Source organism: Pyrus communis, chromosome 14 (genome assembly GCF_963583255.1).
Source record: "Pyrus communis chromosome 14, drPyrComm1.1, whole genome shotgun sequence".
NCBI lineage: Eukaryota > Viridiplantae > Streptophyta > Magnoliopsida > Rosales > Rosaceae > Pyrus > Pyrus communis.
Window position 1 is genome coordinate 22,424,759 of NC_084816.1, and position 23,909 is coordinate 22,448,667.

The window sequence follows — 23,909 nt, forward strand, 5'->3', positions numbered from 1 at the left end:
CAACTCGTCGGCCGAGCTCGGCCGAGGAGTACAATTTGTTGATATCGCTTGGAGCGCGTCGTTGACTTCTGTATCTTGCGATTGCGACCGAGGAAGGAACGCTCTCGGTCTCTGAGTTCTACAGCCTGAAGACAAGGCTGCCAATTCTGCGGAGTTCAATAATCGTCGGAGCCCGATTCGGTCACTGTGATTATATTCGTGAGAGTATAAGCACGTCGAATCGAGACCAAGGTGTATGGGCACAGGTACTCGAACGTGATATATGTCTTGATGGTAAACGTAGTTCGGCCGTCGGAATGCCGAACCCTGAAACTCACCTGTGAGTATCCAATCATAAAACCACTCGGCAACCAGTACGCCGAGCAATGTAATTCGTAACACCTAACTATGCCGAGAAAGCTTAGTAAGGTGACCTCTGCCAACAAAGGTTCGAAAACCTTCCTCGACCGAGACTTGGATAGATAATCGGTCGGCCTCGACGCAGTGCTGTTTATCCAAACTGAAGATGCCTCTTGGTCGGCTGATCCTGCGGCAGCAGTGCTGTTTATCCAAACTGAAGGTGCTCGCCGGTTGCTTCCACAGTGCTGTTTATCCAAACTGAAGGTGTGTCGGCAGGAAAAAGAAAAGGAAAAATCTCAAGGTGATTGAGAGGTTTTGCGCAGGGCAATTGTATGCTGAGTCGAAGGTCCTTTTCTGTTGCATGATTTCTTGTATTTATAGTCCCCCATTCCTTGAATCTGACTCCGATTTGGATCGGGAGTCCTTTTCCCAATTCGCCTCTTCCTCGAACAATCCTACTCCTACTGGGATTCTGAATTTTCCTTCTTTTCGGGACTTCATTCCTTGCTGGTCGAGAATCCTAATTGCATCAGGTTTCCTCGACCTTTCTATTTATCCGGATTACCTCTGATGGGATCTGGCCGACCCTGCCAGCTGGCCCGGGCCTTATTATTCGGCCCATAGTATTTATCATCTCCTTGGGCCGAGCACATCCTGCTGCTCGGCCCAGCAATAATATTTCGGGCCCAAACAATACTATACCTAAATAAACAACATGTGGGCAGCCTATATGATTTCCTATTATCCGACTAATCTTATTTTTAGAGAAGTTAACATAATTAATAACAATTTGCTAATTTCACACATACTGATTATAGTTAATATTGTATTTATTTTAGTAATTTTTCTTATGTAATGGTTTCTCTTTGTAAGTTTAGGCGATGTCAGCCGTAAAGAACCTTTTTTTTTTTTTTTTTTTTTTTTTGTAATATTTTTATTCTTGAAAAAATAATTAGGCTATATACTGTGCCAAGTTGGAGTACTTATTGGTTTTGTTTGGTGGCATATAATTAGATTAAAACATTGACTGAAAAAAAGAAAAAAAAAAAAAAAAGATTACAACAAGCTCTTGAAAAAGTAATCATGTGAGTCTACAAAACTATTTTGCCTTATGACTTTCGTCTCAAGCTTGTTGATCATCTCCTCTAATTTTTTTTTTTAATAGAGATGATATAAGCAAAAGCCAAAATAAATAAATTACCATAATTTATAATGAACAAAATAAATTTTTCATTTTGTTTTCTCAAGTTTTTTTAACTTTTTTTTACTCTCACCACCAGTACCAGGGCATAGAACCTCGAGCCGAAAATGACTTACACTGACAATAACTACCAACTACCATCGGTATAAATTCACATAGAAACTTATAGATCGTGCACTAAGTAGGATGACACATAAAAAAGATACCTAACCAAGTGAACCGATCCTCGTAGACAAAATATTTACACCTTTCACTCAAGATGGATAGTTGCATCTCCTTAAAATCACCTAGTAGGGAACTTTTTAATCAACAAGAAATATCTACATCATTATATACACCCCCGACTCGAGATATAATATTACTTAACGCATTTTTACAGAGAAAATCCTCTAGAGTTCCTACTTGGATGTTCTTTCGGTAAACTACATTTTTCGTGTTTTGTCCAACATCACTCTTAGTTTCTATTATTAATTTTTAAGTTCATAATGTTTGAAGCGTTAGCAATTTAAGGACGATTATGAATATCTTTTCTTCAATTGACTTAAAATCGCAACCAAAAAATTAATTGAACTCATAAATATCACTCAAGAATACTTGAAAATCCAATGCGTCCGGGTAAAATAGATATTTGACAATCATATCTATAACCTTGATAATTAAAAATCTAAAGTCGGATTTGTGACATCAATTTTTTTTACACATATTTTAATGAGGTCTACTCTGTAATGTATTTTAACAAACTGATCAATTTATCTTTTAGAACATCTCATAGATCATCCTTGCAGAAAATTAGACATATTCAAAACTATTAAGTTCCACAAAGAAACCATAAATCATTATTCCAACGGTCATATAGTTTCAGATTTTGGTATTTTTTAGAGACACAATCTTTGAGGGATGACATAAAATATAAACAATTTGAATCGTTAAAATACATTAAGAAGTGAGCCTCACAAAAACACATGTAAAAAGTTATGTAAAAAATATTGTCACGAATTTGTCCTCAAAACTTAAAACTCTCAACCCGTCAAAGATTTATATTCGGAATCCAGATTTAATCTAAATATTAACCACGGGTCCACGATTCGATCCATGTTTATAACATGTCATGATGGAACTGTCAAATGAGGGGAGTTGTAGGACCTGTCGTGCCTAATGTGCATAATGACATCAAGCTTGTGATTGTAGTGGTCCACTCATAACTTCGCTCATATCGGCCAGCTCAGCATTCCTTGCTCGAATTAACACCATCCATCCATTAATTATTACACGTGGGTCAATTACCCAAAAGTATGAGAGATTTTTCGGACATGGCTTCCCTGCCTTTCTATTTTCTATATATTCTTATCCCCTCTTCTTTGTACTTAAATCACGTCAATATTTTATATTATTATTATTTTTATCTTATTATCTTTATAAAAAAAATATATATATAAAATATTGACGTAACTTAACCGTAATCGCACAAATAGTAGGATATGAGAATGTATGAAAAGTGAAAGGGCATAGAAGTTGGATCCAGATTTTTCTCCCATCCCAAACCTAATTCATCAAGCGTTGTAATAAAACTAGAAATAAGAAACTTGAGCCAAGCTACAGAATAAGCCTTCTATATTTATATTCGGTATGAGGATTTAATAGAGATGTGTTATCCACACATTATTTTTTTACTTTTCATACACTTCTTGTTAATTTATATTATTTGATCTTCTTCAATTCATCCGATCCGACGGTTGAAAATTAAAAAAAATGTAAAAAATAAAAATGAGTAAAAAAAAAAATTAATTAAGTTAAGCTACACGATAAATTAATATAATAATTTGTTATTGAGCTTATCGTTTAATTTAAAACTTATTACTTATAGGCGTAGGATAATGGATCTGGCTTCTGCCCTTTCAGTTTTCATACATTCTCATCTTTTTCTATTTGTGCGATCAAGGTTAAACTACGTCAACATTTTATTCACTATTATTTTTTGTCTTATTATCTTTATAAAAAAATAATATAAAATGTTAAGATGATTTAACTATGATCGCACAAAATAGAAGGAGATGGAAAAGTATGAGAACTGGAAGGGCAGAGAAGTAGAGAAGCCGGGTCCTACGATAATATTGAGGAACTGTAGGACTCAGCAGCAAGAAATGTCTAAGGTCTATCCCTTGAATATTCCCAAGTTGGAGTCTTGAAAGCCTTGGGGGAGTGTTCTACATTTGCAAATTGTCTAAATATAAAATATAATGAGAAGCAGATAACAATTATAAGGACATCTGCTTATTAAAGCAACAGCTCGTCTCTCATTTTTCTCTGAGACCTGGGCGGCTCTGCCAAATTTCCAATATTTAAGAGAGAGAGAGAGAGAGAGAGAGAGAGAGAGAGAAGGAGGGTTTACCTATAAGTCTCTCGGGGTTTTTTTTTGAAAGGTGATTTGGGTTTGCTTTCTGGTTGTTTAGTGTCAAGTTGGAGTTGGAGTTGAAGGGACTGATGGTTTTTTCACCTTCAAATCCCGTGTTCTTAATCTGCAAAGATGCAGCTGGAATTGCAGGTATTATTATTCTCTTGAATCTTTTTTGTTTTTGCGATCATTGTCTGAATTGTTACTGTTTTTAGCTTTTAATTTTTCTTAATTAAAAACTGAAATTAGTGTTGCATTTATTGCAAAAGGAAAGGAAAACTTTTTTGGTGGAGGTATGATATTCCAGTAGGTTAATTTTGGTGGGAAACTGTTGGCTCTGTTGATTTCTAGGCAACTGGGCAAAAGTCTTGAAGCTAGTTCAGCAGCCCACATTGTTGTTTGATATCAGGATTGTTAGTTCACAATCGTTATCGATGAGAGCTTTTAAATTGGAAAACATATTGGTGTTATTTTGCAGTGATGAGAGAAAATTTTAGAGCATTTTTAGTATTCTATTTGAAATTTTTTATCATTTTTCAAAACATTTCTTGAAAATATTTTTTTTAAACTAAAAAACTTAATCGGTTTACAATTTAAAATTATTAATTCTTACTACTTAAACTAGATAAAGAGATAAAAAAAAAGAGGGTCGCAGGAGAGGGAGAAAGAGTAGAGAGGAGGAAAGAAAGTAAGAGATGATTGAAGGAAAAAGAAAGAAGAGAGAGGATTAGACTAGATAGAGAGAAAGAGGTGTGAGAGAAAGAACCAAGAGAATGAAGAAAACGGATTGGAGGAGAGACGAAAAAAGTAAAAAAAAAAAAAAAAAAAGGAGAGAAGAAGAAAAGAGAGATAGATTTGGAGTGAGAGGGGAGGAGGGAGAGAAAAGAAATAAATGAGTTTTAAGTTTAAAAACTCACCTTTTATGTTTTTAGATAATAGACTATATTTTTGAGTTAGTCTTGAGTTCAGTTTTTGAAAATAGTCATATCAAACAAGTTTTTGAAGACTTAAAACTTGAAAATTGTTTTTGAGTCTTAAAAGTTGGATTCAAATAAAGTACCAAACATGCCCTTAAATCTTCAAGACCAATTTTTTCGTGCATGTTGAAAACATTCTCTTTTTCCCATGTGCTACCAAGTTATCATGCAAAAATTCAAAGCTTTGGCAGCAATATTTGATGTATTGCCATGCTTTTTTCCTGACTGATATCAGTTTTAAATATCTTTCGCTCGCCCTATTTAGTAAGAAGTTTCAATGCTTGGAATGAGGCATTTCTTGAAAGCAGCAATATCGACGTTGAGTTCTGTTGCCATAAAAGGATTTTGGCTTCCAAAATTACTGAGCTACAACAATGCATCAACTCTTCATTTACATGGTAGTTTGGGTGAAAGCTTTTGTGCGCTGCGTACTCTAAACTAAGCTGTTCAACTAATAAATGTGAGATTTGTCCATCTAAGTAGTTTCTGAGGGCTACTACAAATTGTCACATCCCTGTATATATGGTATATTACAACTGTAGTGTTTGTGAACGCTACTACAAATTGTTTAAATTGACCATGTGGTCAATGTGATCAACAACCTGTGATGATCTCTGATTCTCGCAATTGAATCCAGGATTATATCCACTTATTTTTATTATCTGTTGCAGGGAACATCTTTGCTTTTGGGCTGTTTGTTTCACCGATGTAAGTTTTGATCAGTTTGGTAATAATTAAATGTGAGAAAACATGAGAACGAGAACGATTTGTATTCATTTCCTCACCGGTTTGTTTTTTAATTGGCTTTATTTTCTTACTTTCAGACACACATTTAGAAGAATAATGAGAAACCGTGCCACTGAAGAGTTCTCAGGGCTCCCATACATATATGCCCTTTTGAACTGCTTGATCAGCATGTGGTATGGATCGCCTATTATATCTCCTGATAACATAATGGTTATGACGGTCAATTCAGTTGGTGCGGTGTTTCAATTAGTGTACATAGCCCTCTTCATAATATACGCTGAGAAAACAAAAAAGGTTACCTATATTACTCGCACCTGTTACCTTGGTGAAGTTTGTGAAAGCCTTACTATGTTCTAAGTGTCGTTAGTTCCCTCTATCTTTGCAGATGAAGATGCTGGGATTGCTGGCAGCAGTTTGTGGTCTAATTGCAATCATAGTATATGGGAGCTTGCAAATTGCTGATGCTGCTATACGTCAGCTAGTTGTTGGAGTGCTTAGTTGTGCATCTCTAATATCAATGTTTGCTTCTCCTTTGTTTATAATTGTAAGTTAATCCAAGGCCTTTGCCATACTTTCTTTATTTTGGTTTATGTTGGCATCAACTATGTATTTTGTTGTGTTACCTTATTTGCTTTGTTGTGTTTTGCAGAACTTGGTGATCCGGACAAAGAGCGTCGAATTTATGCCATTCTATCTCTCCCTTTCCACCTTCCTCATGAGCACCTCTTTCTTGCTTTATGGAATTTTTAATTTTGATCTCTTTGTTTATGTAAGATTCCCTTGCAGCACATTTTCTCTGTTTTTTAAGAAAAGATATATGGAGCCGTCAATTCAGATTAAAGTTATCTGTTTCTCAGGTCTTACAGTATCATTCTTGATGCATTTCAGGTCCCAAATGGAGTAGGAACCATTTTGGGGATTGTACAATTAGCGTTGTACTTTCATTATAAGGATTCGTCTAAAGGAAACTCCAGAGAACCGTTGATAGTTTCATATGCATAAATCAGTTCCGGAAACAAGAGAGTGCATGTGTTTTGTCCTTGATGTAAGTGTTATCTTTTATCTGTTTTATTTATCGCAACGGGAAACCATAATCTTATCATTTCTAGCATGTACAAGTCTGCCTTCTAGTGTCAAATTTATCACAAATAAATGCTATATATGCTCCATTTTCCCCACACAAAAGAAATTTGTGGCCTGGGTTTCCCCTCCCTGAATACATGTCTACATGTAAAATTAATGTCATGCTAATCTTATGAATTCATCCTTCACTGTTAATAGGTGAGAACAAATCTTATCAAGTAGGCAAAATGATTGAAGAGAAGAGTGTGGTGAGGCTTACCTACTTGAAAACAAAATGTATGTCCTTTCGGCCTTTCAATCTCCTCTATGGCTCGGGTCATCCCCCTCCCCCGCCCTCTCTTCCTCTGTCTTTCTATGTGTGAAAGTGCATCTATGTGTATCATAGATACTTGGAAGAGTTTGTCACACTAGTAATCCCATTTTTCAATCGGTAGCATTCTTGAATTGGTATGAGTTCTACGATGTAATTGTTTCATATCATCGGATCAACTTCTTCTCATCTTTCCTGCATCAAGTTGAAACCTGTAAAGCCGTTTTTATATGGCTTTAGCAGCTTCACTATTGGTATATGTCAAGGAAAAGAACGAAAGAGGTCAAGGTCCAGACGTGAAACACATCCTGCTTTATTTGTACAATCAATACAGTGTCACGGTTTCAATTCCACTTTCCTTTCTCAGCTTCTTTTTTGCTTATGTGATTTGTGATTGTACCTTCTGCTTCAGAATCAGTCATGAAATACTTTTCAATTTGCTTGTGTTTCAATTTCGCATTCGTATTCTTTTTGGGAATTTAGGTAAATTCAATTCTCTTTCTGAATTCTTTACCTTCTTGTGTGATAGCATAAAATTGTCTAACATGTTAAATTGTTGACTCGTACCCAAAACTTTAGAAGAAACATTCTAGCAAACCATCTGAACATATCAGAAATATTAACTGGCTTCATTAGAAACCTCTGTTCCGAAGAAACACGGGAGGACTTAAAAGAAACGTGAGTTGCAAGCTTAGGTACTTGAGGCATTAGTTGGCTGTGATTGGAAAGTTTTAATTAGACTGAAAGGAACAATAAGATCTGCATAGATTAGCTGATAGCAATAATTCTGCATAAACAAGTTCTTCGATATCTTTACTGCCAAGCTTTCTAAGATATTTGTTGGTTAACTAATGGAGTTTATAGATTTTCTTGCACATGCATTGGGAAAGGGAGATTAATTTTGAACATGGGAATTTCTATGGATCATCAAGTTAGCACTCGAAAATAGTTATTTTGCACTCCTTCCGTCCTCGTCTTTTTCTTTAGTGATGAGTTCAGAATGAGTATTTTGAAGTGCCAATAACATTTCTTGATTCAAATATGGCAGATGAAGCGAGAAGAGATCGTGCATTCCTTTATTTGCACATCGACTGTTTCTCTGTCATTGTATGCAAAAACTTCATGATGCACATCACTGGTAGCTACCACTCTGTTTTGGTAAATCCCTTTAAAAGCATTTCTGTTAGAAAAACTACAGCAAGTCCCTCAAAGTTGTTCTGCCAACACCAGCAGTCTTATCCTGCACATCAAACCAAAAAGAATATGTTGATTGAGAAAGATGCAACACACAATAACAAGAAAGTTTCTCTTGGGTCTAAATTTATACAAAACTTTAGATAAATCTCCATGTTTTGGCCGGATTTGCGTAATTTATAGGTCTCGGTTGTTATAGAGGATTAGATTGGGATGGATAACCTTTGAAGTCAAGGCAACTTGAAGGTGGAGGAGAATGATTATTCATTTTTAGGGGATTAAAAGGGGATTAGATATGAAGGAAATTCTTTCTCTCCTAAACCTACAATTTTGGGGCCAATTGGAATTAAGTATTTTTTGTTAAGAAATCCATCTCCAACCTCTAAGTTGGTTATATTTTCTTCGTTTCTTCCTTTAACATACCTTCAAAATAGTTCCTTTCTATTCCAATCAGATCCTCTATACCAAACGAGGCCATAGAATTGTGTTTTGTGCATATGCTATGTTATGGGTATCCCAAATTTGAGAGAGAATTTTTCCTATAAGCGCTTAAAAGATCTTCAGCCTCTACACTCATTGGCAAAATTTTGATTATCCAAAAATGGTTTCATAAAGGCTTAGAAATTTCATCTGTTTTCGTCTAGGCCATTTAGGTCGCATTAGTGCTTAAGATTGGATAACTCATTAGATTCAGCATATGTTAAAAGGAAGAAATAGATGTGAACTTGTGATGACTAATCCGTAAATTTAGACAAATTTTTGAAAATTAACATTTATTTATGTCTTAAACGTACTTTGAATCTAGTGAATTGTCAAGTTCAATCAAGTTACAAAAACCAAATGATGCCTAAACATGGTCTTCACCATGCCATGATGTTTAAATTATCTTGTGGTTACCAATGTGCATAAAACAACTTATCGTAGTCTTTGACATGCAAAAGATTGTGAAATTCTTATCAACTATCAAATCTATGTTCCCAGCAAAAGTAAGGGAAAAAAATTCCTTTCGGTCACTGTTTATACCTAAAGTCGATTTTGGTCACTGTGTTTTTAAGTGACCAAAATAAATTTTAGGTATAAACAGTGACAAAAAGGTTTGTAACCCCAAAAATTAAATTCAAAGGAAAATTACTAGATTGATGAATTATACCTGGTTTCTGGTTTCTTTGTGGGAATCACACAGAGGCCGACCTCTTTCATCATAGAGAATAAGCCCACTGAACCTCGGAAGCTCACATTTCTCCCCCAAAAGTATAGGCCTCTGCCACACAGGAGAATCCGAGTTATGGCTCCGCCGCCCCACTTCAACCTCAACCTTTTTGTCCAGCAGCGGCCGCGGCGTCTCTCTCCAGCTCCCGCCCCTCCTCTCCTCCCACTTGCTCCTTCTGCTCCACCGCACCGAGCTCACCAACGCCCTCTTTATCGACCCCCAACCACAACTCGGCTCAGACCATTTCTGTTGACCTGCTACCGCCTCTCTCTGGCTGCTCATCACAAGCTTCTGCTCCTCCGGCTTCCTCTGAGCCTTCTTTAGCAAAACCGTCGCCACCATGCAAAGACCGACGATGGCAAACGCAGCGGAAACTAATAGCAGAAATGCTTGGTGGGTAGAGAACCTCCACTTGTCTTCTAAATTCCACAAAGCTTCCATGGGATTTTGTTATTTCCTCATATGGTGTATAGCGACTAACAAAGTTTAGATTTTGATGATTTTGTATGGGGAATATTTAGGAAGTTAGAAAAAGAGAGATGATTTCTTATACGTAGAAAGATGCATGCAATAATTCTGCACTGATAGTGTACGGCCTACACGTGATGGTCCACCGCCTGGCTGCAGGGCGTAGCTGCTCTTTTTGGTTGAGTTTTTACGACCGTTGGCGAATAAAGGCAGTCATGGGGTATTCATGGTTGTTCTAAACCCTAATTAACTATCTCTCTCTACTATTACAACTACTAATGGAATACAGAATGATAAACTAAGAGTATAAATAGTATCTAACGAGAGTGTGGGCTGACAAAAGGGGAGTACGAATAGTATTGCCATGAGATAATAGAGGGCAAAAGTGATTACCTCTCAAGTTTTCGTCGTGTATGTGTTTGATCCGGTTGGATTGGTTGATATTTGTTGTTAAGAATTTGAGAGCTGCATGGCTTAGTTTCCTAAATAAACATAGCTTACATTATATGGAGCTTTAAAATTCCTCGTCCAAACGCACCGTTGCATAAGAGTTGCACGACTAAATTGCCGTTTTCATTTCCTTGTGTCATAAACTGAGATTTGACATTTCTTGGTTGGATGCGACATGATGATCACGATCAATGTTACGTTGAGGACAACTGAGGACAAATATGAAGCAAAGCAAAGCTCACGAGAGAGAGAGAGAGAGAGAGAGAGAGAGAGTCGAACCTCTATAGTTTGTTGCATGAGTTTACCCAACAAATGAATATGGTGGTTCCACTTCCATCAACCCTTGCCCATGCATACATTTAGATAGAAAAAAGAGTGTTTTGTATTGTGTGAGGAATTTGGATCCTCTCTGGATCTTAATTTTGGAGTCTAAGGATTAGAAAATTCAAATTCTTGGCTTGTGTGAAAGAGAAATCGAAACTCTTGGTTTGTGTGAAATATTGATCATTGGGCTCCGGACAGTGAGATCTAAAGTAGATCTCTGTTTATATGTGTTTTAACAAACATATGGCGGGGTAGATTTATTTTATTTTATTTTGTCAATTAGTGATTTATTCATTCAGGAGAATTCAAGAGCACAGCCTAGAGATCCTGCAAAACTAGGCAAGCACAAGTCAAAATTTTATATTAATATACAGACAAGACGTCACTCATATAACCATAACATATGATACCAAAAATGTGTTAAAAGAGATTTAAGGTACGTATTAATTTAACTAGGCCAGTTTGGCAGTAGACTCGCGAAACACAATGCCGTTCGAACGATTATTGTTAAAGCCATGTTTGTGTCATAGTTCACACGCGATTAAGTTGAACACTTAAGCTCAATAATAATTCGATTGAATTAGTTATGTCGTACTTGAACAACCATGTATCGTTTTTATCTTGTTCCCAATCATGACTTCTCCCATTCATTTTCTTCTATTACCCATCCATATTGATTTATATTTCAAGTTCAGACGTTATTGAGTACTTCAGTTCAGTGTTACTCCACTTGTAAATGAAAAGTTCTTAGATTTGATTTGTGAAAATGACAAATTTGACATCAGAATTGTGGCTGTTGGCCAAACAAATAGACATTATATTATGGCTGACTCATTGTGTTCGGTTGCATGTTTTACGCAGCACCAAACTAAACACGACCGCAAATGATGTTGGGCTTCGGCCCAATAGCCAATAACTCGCACTGTTCTCTCCGGCCCTGCTTCTCTTCCTTCAAAGTCCATTCTAATGAAAAAAGAAAGGAAAAAAACAGAGAAAAAGAAGGGGAAATTCTTTTGGTTTCCCTTCACCTTCCCCTCCTTCACAACCCCAGCGAGGAAAATCCTGCTGTGCTAGGGTTTCTGGACCACCCCGAGCTCGTACCGCGACGGACTCCATGCCCAGAAGCCCCTCCTTGTGAGTTGTGAACCTCGCAGGCCTTTACCTTCCCAAAGGTTAATAATTTCTACATTTCATGCTTTTTTCTTACTGTTTCAATTACATTCGTCGAGTATCACTTTACTTTTCTGTAGAAATATAACTCTATTTTTCTGCTTGGATGACGAGAAAATCGAAAATATAGTTCGAATTTTTTTGATGTAGTAATACCAGTTGGTTTTTAGTTCTGCTGGGTTGTAATAATTTTGGGAATACTGATTTTATTTTATTTTATTTTCTTGCGTTTTCTTAGCAACCAAACATATATTTAGTTAGATGGATGTGGATTAAGTTGATGGATTATAATTTTTATTTATTTTTTATATAGTTGAGTGAGTTAGAAGTTAGAGACTTGGTTAGAAGTCAGAGACTTGGTGAGAATTATGCCTTCAAATGTTTAAGAATAGAGGTTTCTAGATGGGTTTTTTATTGTTCAGCTAAATTTTTATGTTTGACAGTGACAGATATAAGTTCGTCGTTGGTAGATAATTGAGATTAGAGTTGATGTCATTCAGGTTTAATTTCTTGAACGCGCTTGGTTGATCTTTCGAGAAGGAAATATTTTTGTGGTTGAGTCTTTGAGTAAAAGAAAATCATGTCCGGAAGAAATCGTGGACCACCTCATGCTGGATTGCCCCCTCCGGTTCACGAATCCCCATATGGAAGAGGACTTGGTCCGATGCCCCATCCTGCATTGCTCGAGGAAATGAGAGAATCCCAGCTTGGCATGGGTCCCAGACAACTTCCTCCCCACCTTGCAATAATTGAGGAGCATCTTGCGGCTCAACATCAAGATATACAAGGACTTCTAGGTAATAACCAAAGGCTGGCTGCAACCCATGTTGCTCTTAAGCAGGAATTGGAGGCTGCTCAATTTGAGTTGCAGCGAATGGCTTACCATGTTGATTCACTGCGGGCAGACAAGGATGTCAAAAGGAGAGATTTGTATGACAAGTCTGTTCGTTTGGAAGTGGACCTTCGTGGAGTGGAGGCCATGCGGAATGAGCTGCTTCAGGTTCATGCTGATATCAAGGAGCTCACTGCTGCGAGGCAGGAGCTCTCGGCTCAGGCACAAGTGATGACACAAGATCTGGCTAGAATGACTGCTGATTTGCAACAAGCACCAGCTTTGAGAGCAGAAATTGAAGCAATGAAACAGGAATTGCAACGTGCCAGGTAGATTTTGCATGATTTATTATTGTCCTTGAATTTACAGTTTATGTTTTGATTATTGTCTTTGGATTTTTTTTAACTTTATGAGTTATTTGTTTGCATTAAGAGCTGCCATTGAGTATGAAAAGAAAGGATATGCAGAGAATTATGAGCATGGTCAAATCATGGAGAAGAATTTGACATCAATGGCTAGGGAGCTGGAGAAACTTCGTGCAGAAATTGCTAACACTGAGAAGAGAGCAAGAGCTGCAGCTGCTATTGGAAATCCAGGTATACAATCTGTTTTTAGTTTATATTGTTAGTTAGTTTGAATTAAGATTTCACTCTTGAAACTTTTGTTTAAATAGGGAACTGAAATCTCACAGAAAACAACATACCAATGGATCGTGGAGGAGGAGAAAAGATTAATTCAAATAATACTAATATTAAAAAAGGTGGAAACAAATATACCACTTATGGGAGAAACACAATAACAAACTATCGAGGTGTACCACATACTGAAAATTCCACTTTCCTTCAGCTTGCATCACACTGTACCAGTGGAACTATAACGTTTTATCATTATCTAAGTTTCACAAGTTTTTCTTTAATTCAAATATATACTTATGTTGTGAGTTTTAGCCTCAAAGAATGCTCTAATCTGGATATGTAATGGTTCTGATTGATTTTGTTGAGGCTCAACCATGCCCACACATGATGTAAAGTATAAAAAGCCAGTCATGGACAAGTTGCCGAGTCAACTAACTTGATCCCTATAAGCTTCAGTTAGACCTGACTGTTAGTCTTTTGTATACCCACATCATATGAGGGTTCAACTTCATCCGATTCAATTTCTATGAATTAATTCATGGTTTAGGGCCTTTAGGCCTGTCCGATTATTCCATACTTTTTTAAATTGGTTGTCACAATCACATTGAAGCAGCACAGTTTGATGATAATTATATTTTATATTTTCTTTTATTTGGAGATTCATTTGGAATTACTGTTGATTTTGTCTTTTAATTGTCTCTAAAGCTGTAGGTTATAATGCCAATTATGGGAATCCTGAAGCAGGATATGCAGGAAACCCCTATCCTGCCACTTATGGCATGAATCCTGTAAGTTTTGTTCTCTTTCATGAATTCATAATAGGCGTGTTTGTGTGGATACCTGATTAAAGCATTGATGTTTTTGTTTTGTATGTGCCCACACAATAATGCATATCTGTATAAACTGCTGTGGCTATTATGAATGCATTAGTTCCTCCCTCATTTTTCAGGTACAGAGTGGTGCACCTATGCCAGGTTCATGGGGTGCATATGACATGCAGCGAGCTCAGGGACACAGATAAGCTAGTTCATCCATGGTGCTGAGCCCTATCCTGACTGGTATCTTTGCCGTGGTGTATTAGATGCTTAGGTCTGTGATTGAAGTGTTATCTGATAGTAACATTTTGGAAATTTAATTGTTTATTTGGTGTTTAGTAACTGTACCTAAACACCTCAAAAACTATATTACCTTGATGGTGCAGTAAACTATTGATAATCTGGTGTTCTTTGATGCATATATTTGCATTATGTTCTCTAAAATGCATTTCATTATAATATCAATGCTTCATTTCCTTAATTATGTATACATTGCCAACTGTCGTATTTAGACAGCTGATAGTATTTTCTGAATTTTGTCTCTACCTTTTTTGCCCTCTTCATATATAAGATGCTTGGTTTGTTAGGTCAGTTTGTTGAATTTCTCCGTTTTGAAGCAAGAACATTGCTAGTGCTTTACAAAACTCTTAAGTTTATTGGTGGATTCTGTCCCTTGATTGTGAATTCTTGTCATTTACTTGTGAGCCCCCTTATGTAGCAAATATGGTTTATTAATACTCTTCCCATTTGTTGGTTAAGGTTAGTTTCTTTTTCTATCTTGTTTGCCAATATATTTTAAGGCTCAATTAGGTTTCTGCCCTAGGAAGCTTTTGTGCTCTGTTCGTGCAATTGGATTACTGCATAGTGTTAGGGGAGCACTCCTGCTAGAAGCACTTTCATTAGAAGCACAACTATTTCTTCTCAAAATCTAAGTGCTTTTAGAGTCCTAAAGGACTATTAAGTTTTCTGTCAAACGTTGTCAAAAGCGCTTTTGGTTATTTGGAAGCGTTCTTCCAAAAGCAGTTGCAAACAGGCATAGAATGTTGATAAGTTGATCTTTGACAATTGATAATTCACATGAGGACTCAAATCCTTTATCATTGTAGCTTGTCATTTCTTCTTTCATTATTAAATGTAAGCACTTGGTGAATTTGTTTTGTGCTAGCCTACCACCAATTATTATTTCTTTTTCTATGCTTAGGGTTTCGTGGGCCCCTTTGTATTTTTTTTCCTATTGATTTCTTACATCTTGCAAGTAATTTCCATTCTATGATATAATTGTTGCTCCGTTTTCTCATCATAATGGTTGTGCTAGCTTAGCTAGCTTAAAACTCAGGAAAGTTACTTTTCTTGGAATCCTATAAAGGAAGAAAGTATCACACACAACCTCACACTTGTGAAGATAAACATTCTAAAACTACCTGCATTACTATGTATAGCTCACATATAAATCAACTCTTCATGTTTATTTGGTGACTTGGTTATTTTGATGTTCTGGAGATTTCTGGATTGATACAAGTTGTGGAGTTTTTATTGTATTTGGCGAGACTGAGACTCTAATTACAAACATTTAGTCAGACATTTTGTTCATTTTAATGCATGCCAGATTATTTAAAAGAGGAAGTTGTGGGATTAGTATAATCTTTTTGAGTCCCAAAACAAGGAATAATGAAGTATTCGTATTGAATCTGTAAAAGGCGTGGCAACCTCAATTAATATTAGAACTGCATGTAAAAACTTCTTGGGATAATGGACTGAATACTCAAGGACAGGCCATTAACTTATTGTATATCATATATCTAATAGAAAATTCCCGTATAAGATTTTATTCACCAATGTTTTACTGTTAGTGCTAATAACCAAATTTTTGCAGTAGTACTTAATGTTCTTTGTTTAAACTTGTTAGCCATGTGCTTTATTTTGGTTTTGTTATTTTAGGTATTGTTGGGTGCTTATGAGTGGAAGCGCCCCTCAAATTTGGGGGTCTCGAGTGAGTATGTTGGTTTCCATTGAGTTGTGTTGCTCATGAGTGGAAGCAATCCTCAAAATCACTTAAAATCTCCGGTGCAGGCTGGCTGCAGAGTCTGAATGAACTGTTACCCCTTGCTTGATTTGTTATGTCCAGGAAACCTTTGCACCCAGGAAACTTGGATCTGTTTGAAGTCAGCTTTTTAGAATTTGAGTTAGATTCCATGTGTCTGTTTTCTATGGAGTGGAAAAATCTTAGTATAGTGTTCCCTCTCTCTCTCTCTCCTCTCTCCCCCCATTCTCTTCTCTCATTGTGCATGGCATGGGTAAAGAGTGGTCTTCATTCTTCCCCTTCACTTTTTGACTGCGGTTTTTCAGTTTATGGATTATAGGTTCTATAGTCATTCATTTCATTTACTAGGACTATGTTGAGACAGATTTATGGGACAATGGGAGTCGACTGTTAAGGACATGGATTTTTTAATAGCAAGAAAGTGCTCGAATTTTTTCATGAGTTTTTTCATTGAGTTTGGTTCAAGAGATACTCTTTAAGGAAACTTTATTTCCGTATCTTGTTTCTTTAGAAGAACAACAGCACAAATGTAAGGGAAGTGTATTCATAGCATGAGGTATGCTGTTCATTGTGAAGACATTCAACAATGGAGCTGCAGAATAAGTTTCTGGTCAAGTAAGTGATTTGAATTTCTGACTTTTCCCAGTCTTTGTTTTGTTCTTTTGTACTTTTTTTCTAAAATATTCTTCCCTTCTTAGTTGTTACTGCAAAATCAGGTTTCTTTAGAACCAGACTCGTTAGTTTTGTGTCCAAACCCCTTGTCAGTGGCGTTTTCTAGGAAATTCCTTGTGATCTGTGATTGAGGTAGTTTGGTACTTCACATCCTTGATCCTCTTTTTTACGTCTGTTGGGTCTTAGACGTCAAATCAATGGAATAATGTTTTAGACTTCTATGGTTGCACCTTGGTATCAAGTAGGATTTTATTCTCCAAATATTTTGTTTTGCTTTGTTACTGTGATGACCAAGCTCTGACTGATTGGTATTTCATGTTTGCCATGTGTGTACTGTGTAGTAATTTAAAGTCAATTAGAGCTTGCTTTCCATCTTGATTGCAATATTTTATAGCAAAAATTAATAGAAGCAAGTAAAGCTGGATATGAAATTGGATGGTATTTCGGTAGAACAAAAGCCATTTTGGTAATTTTGGATATCGAGTTTAGAATGAAATGGCTTTACATCGAAGCATGAGGTACTCTTGTTACAAGATGGTTTAGGTATGCAAGTGTTGTAGTGAAGCATCTGAGTAATTGATATAACTGACTGTATGAAAATTTACAAAGTATTCATAATAGAGTTAATCTAGGAGGAGCTGATGTTTGAAGTCAACATCATTCTTTCTTTTCTAGGCAACATGAAATACATTGCCTGGGTTTGGACCATGAAATGGCCCTTGGTAGATTTACCACCAACTCTCACCACTGAAACTTCAGTGGGCAACATTTAGTTTGTTTAGTGCGTTTCATTATGGAATGTGGATCACAACTTTATGATCTTAGAACTGTACATGATTTTTCTTTTGGCTTTTACTAGAGCATGGTACTGTTTGGAAGATTATATATGATTCAACTGCTTATTTGGGTGTTATTTTATACATAGGTCTAAGATAAATGCATAACTAACTTTCAAATGTAGACCTTTTTATTTAAGTTTTATTACTTATCTGATGGTTTAAGCCTTAAAACACTGCTGCTTAGTTTTCCTCTCTTCCTGATACACTATTTCGTGTAGGTTATCTTCATCATTTGAACAGAAGTTCATCAATTTGATTATACTGTTTTTTGGGAGGGGGACAGAGGCAGTGTTTAGCTAGTTTATGTGTATAATGATATTATACTCATTTTAGGGAAGCTGTATGTCGGAACAGGGTTTAGCTGCAATTAGTACCCCATTGCATGATTTCTCTCGAGTGGAATGGAAATTGAATCTGGAACTAATGTTGTTTCCTACTGAGTTTGTGTTTAATCAAGTCTGTCTGTATGTCCTATTTTCTCTTGAGTTCTGTTCATGATCACTTGCATTTTTAGAATTAAAGCAATGAATAATTGTTTTTATCTTATCTGGTCTCTTATATTCTTCATGTATGTCTTGATCCAGGTTCACAACCTTTTGACCCTGCAAATCTGCTGCCTTCCATGTATGTCCAATGTTTCCCAAGTTCAGTTCATGATTTCTGCAAATCTGCTCATGAGGTATGTCTAGCCATTCAACTTTACACCTTTTGTTTTTTGTTTTATCATTTCGATAATGCTGCTGCTTTTGGTTTGTAATTAAACAAAGAATACCATTATAATTGAGGTTTAGTATTATCTTAGAAATTTTGCAAAAGAAGACGGATACATGATGTAATAAACAAATTGGGAGGTTGCATTATAAGCTAAAGTTGAAAAGATTGAATGGGCTCATACGTGGTGATGCAACATCGATGCTTTTACTAAAGTGACTCGGAAAGTTAGAGCCATGATTCTAGAAATAGTTGTCACATAGGTTAATGTAATGAATTTTCCAAAATAAGCTTAGAAGAAGAGCGGTAAATTGTAATGAAACTTTGATGAGAGAACAAGGGATTTAGGGTTTTAAAATCTGGATAAAGGTTTCCTAAAAGATGAAAGAGAATTTTTAATTATATGCCATGGCTAAAGGTGACGAGTGACAATTAAACCTTATGGATACCTGTGGTTCAGATTAGACATAGACGGATTTGTTTGGAGATTTAAATGTTGTTAAAACAGGTCAAGAAAGAATCAGCTTGACTCTGGTGGTGCAAGTGCTTCTTGAGAATTAGCAACAAAGTTACTTTTGGTGCAGGTTTAATGAGAGAACTCAGATTAAGGTTTTGTGGGTTAGTTAAAGTCTACATTTTCAGAAGGAATTAGAAAATATAACCCAGAGGATACTTCAATTCTTACGCACTTAGGATTTGAGTTTTGTCATACGGTTCTCAAAGAAAGCTCCTGCCAACTTCGTTAAAAGTAGGGCTCCTGCCAACTTCGTTTAATTTTGTCTAAAAATAGTGGGCCTGCAATCAAACAGAAGTTCTTGCAATGATCAATTAGTCTTCACACACACACACAAAACAATGTTGAATTACTCATACAAGTCTCCATTGAAAAAATAAAGAGGAGACATTTCTGACAGTATATGTGTTCTAGGAGATATTTAACTGCCTAAAAGTTTAAGCTGATTCATTTTATTTTCCTTATTAAGTACTTAATATGTGGTCCAAACTGGTTGGCAATCTTTCCTCTCCTTCATCAAAGAACCATTGACGACTGAACCCTTACTATCCGGATTGGTCAGCTTACAATTTGTGGCAGAGGCTAAAAGCCTTCCTTTTAGAGTGCGTCAACCTAGTTCCTCTTATGGAAATGCCTTGTGAAAGCTTTACTGTGGATTTGATTGCTTTGTTTGTACTAACCTACTGAAATCCTTCTAGTGGTGTTTCAACCTAGTCTAGAAGTCCTGTAGATGCAGTTGATGGAGTTTAGTGTATGATTGCTTCGTAGCAACACATTGAAAATCAAATAACTGTCTGTTTAAGGGTAAAAAAAAAAAAAAAAAAAGGATTCATAAGTGCTAACCAAGTTTAGCCTGACATTATTTGCATATGTTCTAAGAGCTGTGTTGTACGCAATTTATTTGATACGTTGAATTATTTTCTCAGGTGGTGATTTCCCTGTTGCCGCACAAGCTAAAGCCATACTGGTTTGATTCCTGTTATCTGAATGCAACGAACAAACAACCAGGTGGTTCGATCTTATGATCCCTAATTTGGCGGTCGTAGCAATGTTGGGTGACCATAAATTGCCTCCTCCTGCGTGCTACTATAATCAGAAGGCACCAGGTAAGGTGTGGGAGCTGGCACAATTGCAAACAAAAACTATTTTTGTTCAACCGTTTCTCCATATTTTGCAAAAGAGAGATGTTTGTGTTTTTTTCCAAGGGACTGTTTGATAACCATTTAGTTTTTAGTCTCTAGTTTCTAGTTTTTGGTTTTCACTTCTTGAAATTTGAAATCTTATTTGGTAACTACTTTCAGATGAAAACTGAAAACTTAAGGCAAAATTTTGAAAACTCAAGCGTATAGTTTTCAAGTTTTGGTTTTTAGTTTTCATATTTTTGAAAACTAAAACAGTTGCCAAATAAAATTTCAGTTTTCAAAAAAGTGAAAACAAAATGTAAAATTGAAATGGTTGTCAAAATGCCAATGTTGTGTTTGGATGAGGGATTGTAATGGTACGAAGGGATTTAGGAAGGGGTGCACTGCAAAACATTAGATTGATGCATTTGAAATGACTGCAATGCGCCAAGTAATTTGTAAATGACTGCTTGAAAGGAGCCATTTGAAAATCCGTCATTTAGTGGCCTTGTAATGCTCATGTAGGTGTACTTTGTAATCTATCAAAACTTTTTGTAGTGCACCTCTAAATAATTTTAACTAAATCTCGTCGTACTTGGAAATTTCTCATCCAAACAAACCATATTGGTTTTTAGTTTTATGATGGAGAACCCTTTTCCCCTAGTTGTGGAAATTCATGTTTTTAACATATTGGATGACGGATTTGCCTCATGGTTTAATTAACACAAGGAAGCCAATAATTAAAATGATTTCAATTCTTATCTCTGTAAGTGAAACTAATTTCTAATTTTTCAGGTATTCGATTATGAACTTGAATATGGAACTCGCATTTCCTTTCGGTGTATGTTAGTAAACAGAAAAAAATAATTAGAATATCCATATTTAAATGAATGTAGAAATTTTGAGAATTGAAATAATTCTAATATCTTTCCTTACAAACATGCTATAAACTTGTGCACAAACTAAAATAAAAAATGTTCACAAAAAAAAAAAAAAATGATTATAAACAAAACTAAAATAAGTAAATAAATATGGCTGAATAGGACTATTCATTATATTATTGGACAAGTAGTTCTTTTGACAATGAAAAGTTTGATAAAGAGGATTGGCCTGGATAGGATTATTCACTATATTGAAAGTACTTTGAAGGAAGAAATAGACGACAATTTTCTTATTTATCCATGTTGAAGATTACTAATGAAGAAAAGATATTTCACTAATACTCACAAAAATGGTAGAATTAAAAGGGATAACTTTTCCTCATGAGTAACCTTCAACTTGGACAAAATAAGAAAGTTGTCATCCATTTCTTCCTCTAAATTCCTTAAATATAATAATTAGTTTTATTCAAGCTAATTCTCTATATCAAACGAGACTTTTAGGTATTGGATTACAGACCTAAATAAAACCTACATTCTTTATGTGTTAGTAAACACATGGATAGTTAGGAATTGAAATAATTCAAATATCCATATATTAGTAAATGCATAAAATCCATGAACCAAAATAATTCTACTACCCCTTTCTTAGTTAACGAGCTTTAGACTTCTTCACAAACTTATTGTAGAGCGTGATTTCAAAATTAATAAATTCTTATTGATTGTTTAATGCCTTAGGGTGCGTTTGTTGCATCGGACTGGACTAGCTTTAGGGACTAAGTTGGACTGGCTTAGACTAGACTAAGCTGGACTAGCTTAGTGAAGCGTTTGGTGTAGTGTCGGACTAAGAAGCAGGATAATTAAAATAGTACTGTTACCAGTCTGATGTTTGCTTAGATTAGAACTACATTATTGTTCTATTTTAATTGCTTTTTATATTAAAGATATTATTAAAATTAATAATATTGGATTAGAGTGAGACTCAATAAAAATATAAAAACCAAATTTTCTTACCAATGAAAGAAACATACATGATTCAGGATGCGTTTGTTGTACTGGACTATCTCGGATTGAACTAACTTTTAGGACTAAGTTAGACTGACTTAGCTTAGACTAAGCTGGATAAGAATGGTGAAGTGTTTAGAGTTCAAATACTTCTTTTGTCATTCATTAATTCATTTTACTATTATTAATACACCTTTTTTATCTTAAAAAAAATATATATATATACAACCATTTTTATTTGACTCCCCCCCTCCCCCCCCCCCCCCCCCCCCGGGCCTCGGGTCTCTCTCCCCTGTCTCTTTTCTTCATTCATTTGCTTTGGTTCTTCACGCCCAGATTCGCTCCCAATAAAACTCAAACTAGAAACCCACATTTTTTCTTCTTTGCATTTGCTTTCTCTTGAATTCAAACCTATATTTTTCTTCTTTTAATTTACTTACTTTCTCCTCAAATCAAACCCAGAAAAATCCCCAATTTTTTTTTTCAATTTGCAAAGGCGTCATCAGATTGTCGGATCTGCAAATTCATTTCAATTGACCTCTCCAAATCAACGTCAATCTGTCTCTTTTCTTCATTCATTTGCTTTGGTTCTTCACACCCATATTCGCTCCTAGTAAAACTCAAACCAGAAACCCACATTTTTTCTTCTTTGCATTTGCTTTCGCTTTCTCTTGAATTCAAATCTATATTTTTCTTCTTTTAATTAACTTACTTTCTCTTCAAATCAAACCTAGAAAAATCCCTAATTTTTTTTTTTTCAATTTGCAAAGGCTTCGTTGGATCGTCGGATCTGCAAATTCATTTCAATCGACCTCTCCAAATCAACGTCAATCAATCTTGCAGAAGAAAGAGACAAACTTGCTAGCGCATCTTCCTGGCGAAGCTCTTGGCAAACTTGAGTAGGGCGCGACGGTTGGTGCAGGATCTGGAAGAAGAAGCAAGTTGAAGAAGACAAAGACAAAGCGAGTTGAGGAAGACGAAGACCAAGCAGACGAAGCGAAGCGATGGTGTTAGCAATCCCATCCTTTTTGGGCGGTCTCGCTAAGACCGGTTAGTGAAGAGTTTAGTCGGCACGAGTCCGATGTAGTCCCATTAAACACAATCCTGGCTCACACCAAACATGGGATTAATATTCTTAGTAAGCCAATCCAATCCAGTGATACTTAGTGAGTGCAAACAAACACGCTCGGGTGCGTTTGTTGCACGAGACTATCTCGGACTGGACTAGCTTCAGGGACTAAGTTGGATTGGCTTGACTTGGACTAAGCATGATAATAATAGTGAAGTGTTCGGTGTAGTGTTGGACTAATTCATGGACTAAAATTATTTTAGAGCCCAAAATATTTTTTTTATCATTTTTAATTTACTTTTACTTTAAAAAACCAAAGACAGTCAAATCTTATATTATAAAATATTTTTTAAATTTACTTTCCTTTCCCTTATCTTCATTGTTTCTATCAAACTCTACATCTAACCCCTATCTCTCTGCCGCTCTATTTTCTCCCAATTAGTCAAATCTCCCTCCTCTTTGCCCTTCCACTTCTTGCCTTCTCAACGGGTTTTTGCAATTCCCAAAATCCCCCCCTTCTTCGTGTTTTGGCCGAATCATGTGTTGAGACATCGCGTTGTTCGTCGTCAAATCTACAAACAACTTCTGGGGAGCAGTGAAACCAGCCTGCATTAAGGCCCGACGAGTTAACCGGAGGCGAGTGGGGGATTGTGGAGTCAAGGGAGCGAGAGACGAAGGTGACCTGGGGTTGGAATGCTTGGATTTCTCGAGACGCTGCAAAACCGAGAAACAGTCTTAGTAGTCCGACGCTTTTCGGGGTTTCTCGCTAAGACCCCCTATCGAGCTCTTTAGTCCATGCGAGTCCCACCTAATCTCATTAAAGTTAGTCCCTTCTATTAACAAACACTGGACTACACTAACTCTTAGTCTAGTCCAATCCAATGAAACTTAGTGAGGGCAAACAAACACACC

At 36.1% G+C, this 23,909-nt stretch overlaps 3 protein-coding genes across 10 annotated transcripts; 2 read left to right on the plus strand and 1 right to left on the minus strand.

The window, feature by feature from the left end:
* Positions 1-3,785: 3,785 nt before the first annotated feature.
* LOC137715645 (bidirectional sugar transporter SWEET2-like) lies at positions 3,786-8,834 on the plus strand. 3 transcript variants are annotated; one of them, XM_068454987.1, is made up of 7 exons: positions 3,788-4,082; positions 5,581-5,617; positions 5,734-5,950; positions 6,042-6,200; positions 6,306-6,425; positions 6,545-6,701; positions 6,938-8,834. In XM_068454987.1, the coding sequence occupies exons 1-6, from the start codon at positions 4,022-4,024 to the stop codon at positions 6,656-6,658; spliced, it is 708 nt and encodes a 235-aa protein (XP_068311088.1). In that variant the 5' UTR covers positions 3,788-4,021; the 3' UTR covers positions 6,659-6,701; positions 6,938-8,834. The 3 variants fall into 3 exon arrangements, with proteins under 3 accessions (XP_068311089.1, XP_068311088.1, XP_068311090.1); XM_068454988.1 differs by lacking the exon at positions 6,938-8,834 and having other exon boundaries at positions 3,786-4,082; positions 6,545-6,706; XM_068454989.1 differs by lacking the exon at positions 5,581-5,617.
* Positions 8,242-10,227, minus strand: LOC137714606 (uncharacterized). The gene is made up of 2 exons (XM_068453778.1): positions 9,394-10,227; positions 8,242-8,289 (listed from the first exon to the last, which is right to left on the minus strand). The coding sequence occupies exons 1-2, from the start codon at positions 9,892-9,894 to the stop codon at positions 8,242-8,244; spliced, it is 549 nt and encodes a 182-aa protein (XP_068309879.1). The 5' UTR covers positions 9,895-10,227.
* A 1,467-nt stretch (positions 10,228-11,694) lies between these two features.
* LOC137715264 (protein FLX-like 1) lies at positions 11,695-20,932 on the plus strand. Of its 6 annotated transcripts, none has more exons than XR_011065556.1 (7): positions 11,695-11,867; positions 12,366-13,026; positions 13,130-13,293; positions 14,044-14,120; positions 14,282-14,421; positions 18,284-18,378; positions 19,851-20,932. XR_011065556.1 is itself a non-coding variant. In XM_068454523.1 (5 exons), the coding sequence occupies exons 2-5, from the start codon at positions 12,446-12,448 to the stop codon at positions 14,351-14,353; spliced, it is 900 nt and encodes a 299-aa protein (XP_068310624.1). In that variant the 5' UTR covers positions 11,695-11,867; positions 12,309-12,445; the 3' UTR covers positions 14,354-14,557. The 6 variants fall into 6 exon arrangements, 3 of the variants coding, with proteins under 3 accessions (XP_068310624.1, XP_068310623.1, XP_068310625.1); XR_011065554.1 differs by having other exon boundaries at positions 14,038-14,120; positions 19,851-20,929; XR_011065555.1 differs by having other exon boundaries at positions 14,038-14,120; positions 14,282-14,390; positions 19,851-20,929.
* The last annotated feature ends 2,977 nt before the right edge of the window (positions 20,933-23,909 follow it).

Bases quoted from the DNA above. Each gene is read 5' to 3' on its own strand.
- LOC137715645 (XM_068454988.1), top strand. From the start codon at position 4,022: ATGGTTTTTTCACCTTCAAATCCCGTGTTCTTAATCTGCAAAGATGCA. The intron at 4,083-5,580 runs GTATTATTATTC...TATCTGTTGCAG, and splicing joins AGATGCAGCTGGAATTGCAG to GGAACATCTTTGCTTTTGGG. The intron at 6,426-6,544 runs GTAAGATTCCCT...GATGCATTTCAG, and splicing joins ATTTTGATCTCTTTGTTTAT to GTCCCAAATGGAGTAGGAAC.
- LOC137714606 (XM_068453778.1), bottom strand. From the start codon at position 9,894: ATGGAAGCTTTGTGGAATTTAGAAGACAAGTGGAGGTTCTCTACCCAC. The intron at 8,290-9,393 runs GTATAATTCATC...TTTGATGTGCAG, and splicing joins ACAAAGAAACCAGAAACCAG to GATAAGACTGCTGGTGTTGG.
- LOC137715264 (XM_068454523.1), top strand. From the start codon at position 12,446: ATGTCCGGAAGAAATCGTGGACCACCTCATGCTGGATTGCCCCCTCCG. The intron at 13,027-13,129 runs GTAGATTTTGCA...GTTTGCATTAAG, and splicing joins CAGGAATTGCAACGTGCCAG to AGCTGCCATTGAGTATGAAA. The intron at 14,121-14,281 runs GTAAGTTTTGTT...CTCATTTTTCAG, and splicing joins CCACTTATGGCATGAATCCT to GTACAGAGTGGTGCACCTAT.